We start from the raw sequence: 12894 nt of genomic DNA, 5'->3' as shown, positions 1-12894 counted from the left end.
TAACACATAGTCCCGTTACATAAGTCACTTATCAATAACCAACCCAAAATGTCTTGTTTAATGTCAAAAATGTTTATGTATAAACCATGTCCAATGTCATGTGTAACATGTGTCATGTATAACAAAATGAAATGCATAGCAAGTAGCAAGTACCTACTTAAGTATGTGAGGATGCCAATGTGAAACAAATGTCATGTATGGTGAATAACAAGTAATTACTCAACCCCATAGTAAAATGTACAAAACAAGGTTTTTGAATAAACCTAAGTTTAAATCAAATGTTATGCTTTGCAGAAAAACAATGCTTTATGATTACAAACATTTATGCAGTGAAGTTAATCGCATACATTCAAGCCTTGCGACTGTGGCGACAAACCTTTAAACAAATTAAAGGTTTATCTAAGTTATGTAGTCGGATTCTGTCATTCCCAACTTCCAAACAAACCTAGGAAGTCGGAACAGGAGTTGTCAATTCCTATGGTACCATTACATACTACCGAGCGGCGTGATCAATGTTAATGAATGTATTATTGTCCCGACTAAACACACCAAATGTCATAACCAATGTAAGCATGCTATGAAAACCATGTACTAGGTATGCTAAGTAAACATGCCTAGTAGAAATGTTCATGTAAAACAATGTGCTAGCATGCTCAGTAAACATACATAGCAGAAATGTTATGTAAAACAATGTGCACGTATGCTAAGTAAGCATATGCAACAAATGAGTAATAAATCAATGTGCTAGCATGCTTAACATACATAGCAAAACATAATTAAAATCATGTACTAGATATGTACTAGATGAAACTAGCATGTTTATGTCATAAAAGCATGAAAAGCACGAAAGTACACGTATGTACATGTGTATCACCCCAAAGTATTTGAAAACGGTAAAAGAGGGGAACTATGTACTCACTTGGGATTGCCTAATAGTCTTGAGAATAAGACCAATTTAAGCTCCAAGTATCACGGAATCAAACGACACCTAGTATAGGTAACTATGTTAATAAACGGATCCTAAATCGGGAGATAGGATAGAATGAGGTTCTATAAATCAAATGAGTATTAGAACTCATATGGTATGATTTAATAGGCCCTACATTCTAATTGGAAAGTCTACCTAAGTGCTTTTGACCCATTTCGACACATTATGGTAACATAAGCTACTATAAGGCGTCGTTAGCGTAAGACTATGTTCGGATGGTTAACTATGTGCTATGTCAAGTCTCACATGCCCAATTATGCCTAAACATGTTACTAAATCAGATTATATGTCAAAAAGTTGATCACATATGCAAAATACGGATTTTAGCTTTAAAAAGGGCATTTTGGTCATTTCCTATGGGCATACAAGCTAACTAGCATACGACTAACCAATCCTATGTGATCATAAGGTATAACCTCAGAGGTTATTCCCTATGCAACTATGATCACTAAGTAAGCTTGGTCGGATCCTAAAGATCGACCAAATGGGTCGGGTTCGAAAGTGTAAGCGGTGGTTTAGACCGCTTAACCCACGAACCTAAACAAGCACTAAACTAATAGTGACGAGTTAAACATGTCAAAACATGTTTAACCTACTGATTTGGTATCAAAACAAAGTGTTTTGATACCTAAAAGTAGTTCCGTTGCAAAATGCGTGCTAAAACGCATTTTGACCGAAACATTGACACGTCACTACACCTAGATAACGTGGTAATCAGTAGGTATAATCACTAAGGATTATAACCATCGTGATTACAATCACGTTGCAAAGTTCAACCGAACTTTGCGTTGACTGGTCAAACTGAAAGTCAAACACTGTTTGACTTTTTAAACTAGTAAGCAATAAAAGAATGAAAGAATGCTCACTAAGGGTCCTTGCTATCTTTTCTACAAAGAATAAGCTTCCAATCACTTGAGAGAGCTCCGAATCAGATTAGAAGGATGATAAGAAGGAAATGAGCAAAGAAATCAGTTGATGGACCATGCTATTTATAGTTGAAGGGAGTTCATAGGATCATGCTAAGTTTTTGTGTAATCCCAAAGCATTAAATCCTAGCCATACAATTGTTGGATCCAGATTCAAAGCCTTGGAGAAGGGATAACTTGGTTACCACACAAAGATCTTACAAGAACAGCCCCTGAATTATCAAACAGCAGCAAAAATCAACTTTCTGGTCACTAGGCATGCTTTACGGACCGCAAAGGGTCCCTTACGGTCCGTAAGGACCATGCTGCAGATCAGCAACTTTCAAAGTTTGACAGTTTTGGCCCCTGAGCTTGTTTCGACGCGTATTGACACTTCTAACACCCGTCAAGCCCATTTTTAAGCTCCATAATGAAGTTAAAATATGGGGAACATGAAACATGCTCAAAAATATACCGGATGTTGGTTTGTTTGGCCGTACGGTTGCGTTGTTCGGCTAATTACGACGGAAATCGTAACAGGCACGAAAACGATCCAAATTGCGAAACGAATGAAGTTTCTGCATGCCGATCACTAAAATAAAAATATTTTAGTGTCTACAAAAATTTTGGATGCCCAGATGTGGTCAGAACGTAAGATATGCGCGAAATTGCAAACTTACGCCGTTTTTGACACTTTTAGTCCCTTTAAGATCATATAAGCAGGTTTTCGCACACCGAACCCATCAAAGCTTATTTCTAATCCATGTTTAGGTTATATATGGTATGTTTAACTTATGATCAAGTTCTGGACTGTACGTTTCCATACGAAACGGCAGACTTTTGCAAGTTGACGCAAATAGTCCCTGAGAGCGAATAAACTTGTTTTTGCCATACCAAAGCCTTCAAAACTTATTTCTAAGTTATATAAAGGTTATTTAAGGAATGTTAAGTTTATGTTGCTGTCCCGGAGTGTTTTTCGCGTTAAACTGATCTTGATTACGCATCAGTTTGCGTATAACTCCCCAGAAAGCGATATAGAGTTTAAAATCGATCAAAAATCAACATGTGCATAAAATCAAACATAAATGACAAACATTGGGATCAAAACACATTGTTTTATTAATATTGTATTGTACAGAGTTTGTACAATGATATCACAAGCACATATGTCACATTGCTGAGCGGGTACTTCGCAAATATCGAACGGATTAGTCCAAACGTTATGTGATGTGTTAACCATATGAAAACGCACGTTTTGACATATCCGATTGAACTCAATGTATCCTATAGTTGCATTGCGATTGGATCAAAACGTAACATAAATCGAATTTATATCGTACAATCATAACGTATTATACGTGACCTGACTAACTCGAATTTATATCGTCAAGCCAAAAATTCTCGAGGGGGTCAAAGTGGCATTTACAAAGTTCATAAAAAGTTAAGTGGTTAAAATTGCATTTTCTAAATTTAAGGGCTAAAAAATTGGTAAAGATAAAATTTGATAAAGTTTTGGGGTAAGAAGAAAACTATAAAAAAGTTGGGGCTGAAATGGAAACTACGACAAAGTTGGGGTGTCAAAAGCAAACTATTTGTACAATGGAGTAGTAGTTTAGGGACTAAATTTTTCATTTTATGAAACTTTGAAGGTACCAAAGTTAAGGGGCTAAAATTGCAACATCGTAAACGTATGGGGGAGGGGGAGGCAAAGCCGGTGGAGTTTCCACCGACTTTGTCTTTTAACTTATAGTATAATTTGTTACTCTTTTTATATAACTAAGGTAGTTTTATTATCATGACGGTTCACACAACTAATTTGAAATATGATAATAACTTGTGTATTAACTATTAACACATGACTTGTGAATACTCAAATTGTGATATGAGAGAACCGGGAAAAATAACAATGGTCTCAACATATGTGATGTCAGTCATCTGGGTCACTAGGCCTGTGAACTTGCCAATGTTAGGTGGAAGTTTAGCTTTTTTTAAGTGGGGCTAAAGCGATCTTCTGACAGAACTTGGAGTTCTTTGCGGCAGCTGGTGGTTTCTAAACCATAATGTAGTCGTCTACAACATCTTGATTGTATGAGATCTACGTAGGTGGTTTATAGATGGCGTGACTGCCATGCATTCTTGTAGTGTAAATGTTGGTGTTGTCACCCTTATGATACGTAGGGTCATACTTTTCCGTGCGTGTGTCCAATCATCAAAGATCATTTGGAGGGTATGCACGCACGGACCGGTGTGTTTGCACGCATGTTGCGTGTGGCACTTATACTTTGATGAGCATCTCTGCTCCTGTGTTCTTACCGACTCCCATTCACATGATTGGCTGACACGTGTGACGGTGCGCGGGTACGAGGTGAAGAGTCGTAGCTCAAAGTACACGCAGTTATATGTTCCATGTTCGTTCATTTATGTTCGTGAATGTTCGGTAACATGTTTGATAGTTCATTACTGTTTTTATTTTTTATATTTTATTTAAATACTTCAAATTCTGACAAATAAAATATTTAATAAGCATTAGTGTATTATAAATTATGTTCATAAACTCTTGTTTGTGTTTGTATATTTTCAGTTGTGTTCATGAATGTTCGTTATGTAAAATTAACAAACGAACACGCTCATTTCCTTAGCGAATGAACACGGACATAAAATCCCATTCGGTAAGTATTCATGATCATATATATTTCCTTAACAAACAAACACAAACAAGATCTTGTTCGTGTTCATTCGGTTCGTTTGCATCCCTAGGTCCGTATATAGATTAATGGGTCAAAACCACCACCTATAGTGACAATTGACAGGACCATATTCATAAGTTTATGTGCGTAAACAGGTTCCTTCTACCCTGTGCTTAGTAGAACAAATGGAAAAGTGAAATAAGAGAATTTTAATATAAATTATGAAAATATAAATCCAAAGTCCTCATCATTATCCCTATAATTGTTCACATTTTTATAAACCTAGACTACCACAAATGTGTTTAGTCAGCTATCACATCAGAATAAAAATCTTATCTAATAGCTGACCGAACACGTTTACTAGTGTTTTTAAGATTTTGAGTTGGAAATAGTTTAAGACTAGAAGGTATGGGGGCCGGCTTGGCCCGGCTTGGCCCGGCGCCGGACCCCCACACCGCCCCCTGGCCCGGCAAGCATCACAACCGGCGAGCTCCAGCCGGGTGTGCCGCCCCAAATCTCAAAAAAACAACCGTTGGGTAACGGCTAGATTTAAAAAAAAAAAAAAAAAAAAATTCAATTTCCTTTTTAATAAATACCATAATCCCAATCCATTTTATACCATTTTCTCTCATTCTACTCCCATTCTTCTCCATTTCTCATCCTTTTTTATAAAAAATACTCTATATTTTTTATACCATTCTCTACCAAACATGAATCCATTCAACCCAAACAACCCCAACCCAAACAATCCCAACCCGAATAATCCCAATCCGAACCAACCTAATTTTTTTTCGAGTCCCGCTTACACTCCGACTATGGATCCTTCGTGGGGGACTTCGCAATTTCCGTTTTTGGGTTTCCAACAAGTTCAACAAACACCCAACGCCTTCTCACAAATGTCTCAACTTCAACAACTTCAACAATATCAAGCGCTCCAACAATTCATGCAACGCAACACGTTTGAACAACTCCAATCGCAATCGCAACCCCCGGTTCAACTTGAAGATGATGATGAAGAAGTCGTCCCCGAATCACCACCGCAAGAGCTCACGCGAAAAAAAAACAAGGGGAAGGGAAAGAAGGTTGTTGAACCCGAAACCGCGGAAAAACCGAAACGAAGTGGGAGACCTTGGACGAAAGTAGAAGAGGAGGCGCTAGCTATGGCGTATGTTAAGGCTTCTACTTGCCCGATAGTCGGTATAATTTTTTTTATTTTTATTTTCGGTTTCTATTTTTTTATTTTTATTTTCGGTTTATATTTTTTTATTTTTATTTTCGGTTTCTTTTTTTTTACTAATGCACTATTTTTTTAAAATTTAGGAAACAACCAATCGGGTACTAGTTTTTGGAGGAAGACAACGGAGAGGTTTAACGCGATTATGGAGCATGGTCCGGCTCGTGATATCGAATCCGTCTCGGCCAAGTGGCGAAAAATGATCAAGGTCGTCAACGCCTTTAATCAAATTTATAACCAAATTTACCTTAATCCTCCAAGCGGGAGTAACGAGGCGGACATTCTTAACCTTGCTATCGCCAAGTGGGACTCTGAAAATTCAACGCCTTTCCCGCACTTCCGAGCATGGAAAGTTGTAAGTAAAGAACAAAAATGGAAGCCGATTCCAAATGAGGTCGCAACGGCCAAACGCACTAAAACTTCCGAGTCCGGAAGTTATAGTGCGGGAGGCTCCACCGCTCGATGTCAAATCGACATAAACGACGACCCGGAAGATGACGAGGATGTCTTGCCCGTTCACGAGTCGGAACGTCCCCCCGGGAGGGACAAAGCAAAAAAAGAAGCGGCCGCAAAGCGAAAAGTGGCCGGCTCGAGTGGAGGTGGCGGCTCGAGTGGAGGTAGGGGCGAAAAGGCATCGTCAAAAATGGACGACTTGATAAGCGAATTCCGTTCGTTCAAACAGTTCGCGGCCGAAAAGTATTCTCACAAGAAAAACGTGTCGTCCGACTATGCTCGAGCGGAAGATTTTAGGATTATGCGATTGGATCTCGACTCGGTTCCGGAGGATGAACGCGAGGTTTATCGGAGGATGAAAGAAGAGGTGAAAAAAAAATGGACGTCGTAGATTTTATTGTTTATTTTTTATATTCGGTTTCTTTTTTTTTTAGGAAATGTAATTTTTTTTATTTTTTTATTTTCGGTTTCTTTTTTTTAGGGAATGTAATTTTTTTTATGTTATGAAATGAAATTATTTATGTTTTTTTATGTTGTGTTTTTTAAATTTTATAAAGTTTATTAACTTGGTTATTAAATTAAACAATAAAAAATATGTGGTGGGGCCTCATCCTCCATCCCCCTCCATCTTCATTTTGGCTCATCCCATGCTAGCCGTCTACGTGGCGCCTACGTGGAGGCTCATCCCCGTGGGGATGAGCCAAACCATACCTTCGAGCCTAACAAGTAATGAAGAGAGTTACGTTTAGCTAAAGCCTTCTTCCAAATATTTTGTCTTTCAATGATTAATGTTTAATAATATTGTTAACATTAATTAAACCTTGAAAATAAATACAAAATATGCTTTACCTATGTTTTGATTCTTAAGCAATTTAAAGACAATCATTCTTATCCAAAATGCGAATACAAAATATTGAAAGTTAATTAGTGATAGCAAATTTGGCTTGACTTTTGCACATATTTAGCTTTTACAAAGTAATTAATAACTAGGATTACGACCCGTCGCAATGCGGCGGGGATGCTTTATTTATAACTAAGTCGGTCTACGACCCACACGTTGTGTTAAACCTGTCAAACGGGGTAAAAATAGACGATGTAAAAATGTTCACCCACACACGCACGTTGCGTCGTGTTAACTCGCAAAATTTAGAACAAAACGTAAAAACGTTAAGCCAAAGACGCACGCTGTGATGTGTTAAGCCACAAAATTTAGAACCAAGCATAGAGCGCAAAATTTGCGGAAAATGAAAACTATAAAGGACCAAAGTTGAAAGTAAAAAAAAGTTATGAGGATAGATTGTAAAAGATAAAAAGTTTTGGGTTAAAAGTAAAAAACAAATAGTTTTGGGTTAAAAGTAATTTATAAAATACTTTTGGGTGAAAAGTAAAAAAATCAATTTTTTTTGGAAAACCCCCAAAGCCAACGTTACGACAACCATATGCATAACAATTTTTTCTTTGAAAAATCCCCAAAGCACACCCCGCGTTGCGGCGGGGCGTAAAACGGTGTCAAATAGTACTAATGTCACACAACCGTCATCGACAACCAACACTGACTCGACCTATAATATGCGTATTGCGACGAACCTGTCAAACATGGAAAAATAGAAGTAAAAACGTTGAACCACACATGCACGTTGCGTCGTATTAACTCGAATATTTTAGAACTATACGTAAAACGAAAATTTGCGAAAGATGAAAAGTATAAGTGATAAAAGTTGTGAAGTTAAATTGCAAATAATGAAAAGTTTTGGGTTAAAGTTAAAAAAAAAATTATGTAGGGTTAAAATTGGAAAATGTACAAACCTTTGTGTTAAAACAAAAAAATCAAGTTTTTTTTGGGAAACACCCAAAGCACAACTTACAAGTCCTTATGCACAAAAAGTTTGCTAATTTATATAGGTTTTAATATCACAAGTTTACATTGAAAATACTAATATAAAATATTGATTCATGTTGCAACAACTTTTGGGACTTTCATGCCAAACCCATGCTGTACTCTTTCAACCCTGTTCATATTGATCAACAAAAACATATTACACAAATCACATTCAAGAAAAAAAAAAGTCAAAGCATAACGCGATAAAAAGTCAAACCATACGTTGGCGCAAGCTTGCCAAGAGCATCTAGTTCTTCGCCTGTATCTTCGTCAACAACTTTCCCAGAAATTTCAACAATGTAGGACCGATCTTTTGTTGTCGGTAAACCTCTGCCAGCAAGAAGATCTAAATCTTTCTGGTTAAGTTCTCTACCGTTCACAAAAACGCGTGTGTTCCCAGCCGCACAATTTTTGGGCATTGGGTGGTCAAACTCTTCTATAAATGGCTGCAAAATGGTAACAATTGGATTTGACTTTTGAGGTCAAACAGACCAAATGGAATGTATATGAATTTAAAAGGTTGATAAATAGAATTCGATCTTACCGGGATAATGCCGAGGCAAGGCTGGTTCATCACACCCCAGAATCCCGCTACGGAATCATACCTGGTTGAATAAGAGGAAATTTATATTGGGCATATAAATTAGTGTGAAAATAGAGTTAATGTTTGACTTTAAAAGTCAAAAGGACTGATTTGGTGCAGCGTTGTAAGAATCGCTAGGCGCTAGTCGCCGCTAGGGTACCTGACTAGCAATTAATCGGGACTAATAGGGATTAATCGATTGGGATTTTATACGTAATTTTCAGTTTTATATGTATATACACACATTTTTATATGTATTTTTTTAAGTAGACATGTTTTAACACCTTCTTCGACCCATATTTTCAAGTAGAGTGGATTAATTGCCAGAATTTACAGGTTTTGGTCAAGAACTAGCCGGAGTCGCTAGACTGCCACCGATTTTTGGCAAATTAGGACTGGATTTGACCACTGTTGACCGCCTACTGATTAATTGGCCGATTAGATAAAAATTACTCGGTGAACCTCCGACTAGCGGTTAATCGGCGACTAATCAGAGGCTGGTCGAGATTTTTACAAAAAAGGTCAAAAGTCAAAGTCAAACACACCAGTTTCCAATATGATGATTTAAGACATTTTCTTTAAAACTTGAGACAAAAATATGATGGCCAAACAAAGTTTACGACAAATAAATACAAACGCTAGAACGATGGCGTTAATTTGCTCGTAGAATCAATACGTATTTTGATTCTACAAACGAACACGTTTGAACATTAAAGTCAAAACTAACCAGTATTCTCCAGGATGAATAGGCCCTGCGAGCTTCTCAGCCTTTTTAACCGCACGATTGGTCAAAAGTTGACCGTTAACAAAAACATTCGATCGCACTTTGTCTACACCACTACTAGATCGCGAGAAATCTCTAAGCCTCTTCTTTATCAAACCTGCGAAAAACGATTCATTCCCCGCTTTCTTGCTCTTTGACCGATCATTTTCTTTGCTAACAACATCGCCGTTTGAATAATCCTTTAACGATACATCTATCTCACTTGCCACCAATGCATCTTTTAAATATTTCTTGCTATCATGATCAATAATCACTCTTTCTTGATTGTTTCTTTGACTTTCGGTCAACACGTCATTTTGACCTTTTAAAAGACTTTCGGTCAACACATCATTTTGACTTTCTTCTTTCTTTTCAGCTCCACAGGCAGATAAACTTTGTTCGGTGTCGGTTAACTGGAAATTATAAACACATTCATCATAATCAACAGAGCTATGAGGGCTTCTGTTTGACTTTCTTTTGTTGACTTTTTGTTGACCAACAGTTGAACAAAATGAAGCAACAATTTTGTTATCCTTGAGTCTTAGCGATATCAACGCGAAACAAACTGCGCATTTTATCGTCTTGTGATCGTTCTTTCCCGAAAATGTAACCTTTTTCGGAATTTTCAACAACTCGAAGCAGTTACAGCAGCTTATAAACGGGGCTCCACCCGATATAGGAAACGATACACGTTCACCTCCATGAGTTAGAATTACGCGTCTTCTTGGATATCTTCTACCAAAACCGTCATGATGTGGCAGATGACGTGGACCATAATGTAGAGGTTCGGGTAACGGGTAGCTGGTTTCGTGACTGGTATACGAAGAAAACGGGTTGACCTTTGGAGGAAGCGGTTGCCAGTTTACGTTGTAGCATTGCGAACAAGCACATGAGGGCCGGTGAAGAAGGGTGTCGCGTTGATTGTAGTCGAGAAACGGGTTGTGGAACGTTGGTGGTATATATTGATGATGTGGCGTCTGATGTGACAGCTGATGTGGCGGATGATGTGGCCAATGATACGGACCGTTTAATCGTCCGTTTGGGCTTTCGGCTACATTGCATGATCGGCTAAGTTGGGTTCGCAATTCATCGAGCGTTTTAAGAAGCTCGGTTCGATCTTTTTCCAAATCTTGAACCTTTGAGAACTCATTTAAACCAATATTGTTTGTAACATGTGTAACATGGTCACCAAAGGAGTTAAAACTACTTAAGTTCGAACTCGAGGGACCTTCGTTCGAATATGGTAAATTTCCAAATCTACCCTTTTCGACCGTACTAGCGTTTCTATGTAATCCACCAGGTCTTGACCTTATGGGCCCGAAATCAAGCCGCCTTCGCCTACTTTTATCCGAATCAGCGAAAAAATCGCGTTTTTCTTTTCTTGATGAAGAGCTAGGGGTCAAGTTTGGAACTTTTTCATGGACCATTCTACCCTGCCTTCTACCAACTTCAAATTCATCACTTTCTGTTTTAACTTGAGAACTAGTCTCTAACATAACTTCTTCTTTCGTGGACGGTTCTACCCTTGTAACGTTTTCGTTATCGGAGTTTTCTAACGATCGTTTTTCGCTTGTGGGAGTCAATTGTTTTCCTGATTTGTTAACAAATGTAACATGCATCACATATTCATACATAATTCTATCAAGAAAATTGTCTTTTTTTAAGTGCATGTATAGATCATAAATTTGAACAAAAGTAGGCAAAATCAACATCAAATACACAAAAAAAAAAAAAAAAAAAAAAAAAAAAAAAAAAGAACAACACCATAATGCAAAACCAACATGATTTACAAAAGACAAAAGAAGAAAAAAAATCTTTACTTTATTACCCAAATAAAATGATCTCCATGTTATGATCATTATAACGAGGGGCGGAACTAGAGGGGGGTCAAGAGGGTCCGTTGACCCTCTGGACAGCAGAACTTTTGGAATTTTTATTTATAAATTTTGAGTTTTTAAAGAACAAATTTAGAGATGGACCCCCTAATTTGAACCAGTATAGAATATAAGCTTATGATGACTCCCTAACTAAATCGTTCTGGTTCCGCCGCTGATTATAACATAGTTCTACTTTGATATGGCAAAAGTCAAACCTAGTATTTTCCAAACTCACAATCTTAAACAATGTTATCTCAAAATATGTTCTAAATTCTAACAAGAAACATATTTCTAAAAACAATGAAAACAACAACTTTCTTGCAACAATTCACAGCCAATTCTTGCAGATTCTTGATGTCAAACTCTAACCAGTTTGACCACCAAAAGTCAAAATCCAATACATGCATCAATAAGACATCAAAATTCAAAAGCAATACCGTGTTGATTGCCGGGCGCAGTTTGTTGCCCGTCTACCTGCTATTCTTATGTAATTTGCCGTGTTGATTGGAATGAAAATTGGATTATAAGGTTGCTCGTAAAAAAAAAAAAAAAAAAAAAAAAAAAAAAAAAAAAAGGCAATACCTTTAAGAACAGCACCACAAGCTCCACACTGGTAAACAGAATACTCAGGAAGCTCAGGAAGAACATTTTCACATTTAGGGCAACGAACCAATCTCAATGCTACACCTTCTTCCTCCATTCTTTTTCAATATTTGAATTCTAACAGACCCACATCAAATTTACCGAAAAAGATGTGAACTTGGTAAAATTACAAGAAACCCACATGAAAGACTGGTTCGAAACACATTGTAATATACAAAAAACTGTAATAAAATATGTAAAGATTGAAACTTTCTTTGTGGGATTTTTAAATAAGAGAAGCTAGTGAAGAAAAAACAGGGAAATAAATAAATAAAAAGTTGGTTTTTTTTTTTTTTTTTTCTGGATTGAGACTGAAAATTGAAATATGTAATGAACAGAAAAGTGTAATAATATATGTAAGAGAGTTAAATTCCATTTTAGTCCTTGTGGTTTGGGATATTTTGTCAGTTTAGTCTAAAGGTTTCAGTTTTCACTTGTGGGTCCAAAAAAGTTTCATCGTTGCCATTTTAGTCCACTGGGTTAACTTCGTCCATTTTTTTCTGTTAATGAGAAGGGCAATTCGGTCATTTTATATGTAGTTCTGTGAACTAAAAGGGCAATTCTGCCATATAAAATGACCGAATTGTCTCTCGTTAACAAAAATAATGGATGAAGTTAACCCAGTGGACTAAAATGGCAACGGTGAAACCTTTTTGAACCCACAGGCTAAAAATGAAACATTTGAACTAAATTGACATAATAACTCAAACAACAGGGACTAAAATGACATTTAACTCTTATATGTAAAGATTGAAACTTTCTTTGTGGGATATTTAAATGAGAGGCCAATAAACAAAAAAAAGTTGGTTTTTTTTTTCTGGATTGAGACTGAAAATTGAAATATGTAATGACCAGAAAACTGTAATAATATATATGTAAGAGT

General features: G+C 36.9%; 2 protein-coding genes across 2 annotated transcripts; one reads left to right on the top strand and one right to left on the bottom strand.

Moving 5' to 3' along the window:
* The first annotated feature begins 5420 nt into the window (after positions 1–5420).
* Positions 5421–6670, top strand: LOC110928296 (glutathione S-transferase T3-like). The gene is made up of 2 exons (XM_022171376.2): positions 5421–5777; positions 5901–6670. Exons 1-2 carry the CDS (start codon positions 5477–5479, stop codon positions 6656–6658), a joined length of 1059 nt encoding a protein of 352 aa, XP_022027068.2. The 5' UTR covers positions 5421–5476; the 3' UTR covers positions 6659–6670.
* A 1468-nt stretch (positions 6671–8138) lies between these two features.
* Positions 8139–12559, bottom strand: LOC110930611. Its single transcript, XM_022173948.2, has 5 exons — positions 11952–12559; positions 9457–11083; positions 8691–8751; positions 8369–8592; positions 8139–8276 (listed from the first exon to the last, which is right to left on the bottom strand). The coding sequence occupies exons 1-5, from the start codon at positions 12067–12069 to the stop codon at positions 8219–8221; spliced, it is 2088 nt and encodes a 695-aa protein (XP_022029640.1). The 5' UTR covers positions 12070–12559; the 3' UTR covers positions 8139–8218.
* Between the last annotated feature and the right edge of the window lie 335 nt (positions 12560–12894).

The sequence above is a fragment of the Helianthus annuus genome, chromosome 6 (assembly GCF_002127325.2).
Source record: "Helianthus annuus cultivar XRQ/B chromosome 6, HanXRQr2.0-SUNRISE, whole genome shotgun sequence".
In the NCBI taxonomy this organism is placed as follows: Eukaryota; Viridiplantae; Streptophyta; class Magnoliopsida; order Asterales; family Asteraceae; genus Helianthus; species Helianthus annuus.
Note: the sequence above shows the minus strand (reverse complement) of the source record. Positions and strands in the feature narration are given on the sequence as shown.

Coding starts and splice junctions, on each gene's coding strand:
- LOC110928296 (XM_022171376.2), top strand. CDS start 5,477: ATGTCTCAACTTCAACAACTTCAACAATATCAAGCGCTCCAACAATTC. Junction 5,778..5,900: donor TTCTACTTGCCCGATAGTCG/GTATAATTTTTT, acceptor TTTAAAATTTAG/GAAACAACCAATCGGGTACT.
- LOC110930611 (XM_022173948.2), bottom strand. CDS start 12,069: ATGGAGGAAGAAGGTGTAGCATTGAGATTGGTTCGTTGCCCTAAATGT. Junction 11,084..11,951: donor TTGTGGTGCTGTTCTTAAAG/GTATTGCCTTTT, acceptor TTAACAAATCAG/GAAAACAATTGACTCCCACA. Junction 8,752..9,456: donor ATTCATCCTGGAGAATACTG/GTTAGTTTTGAC, acceptor TTATTCAACCAG/GTATGATTCCGTAGCGGGAT.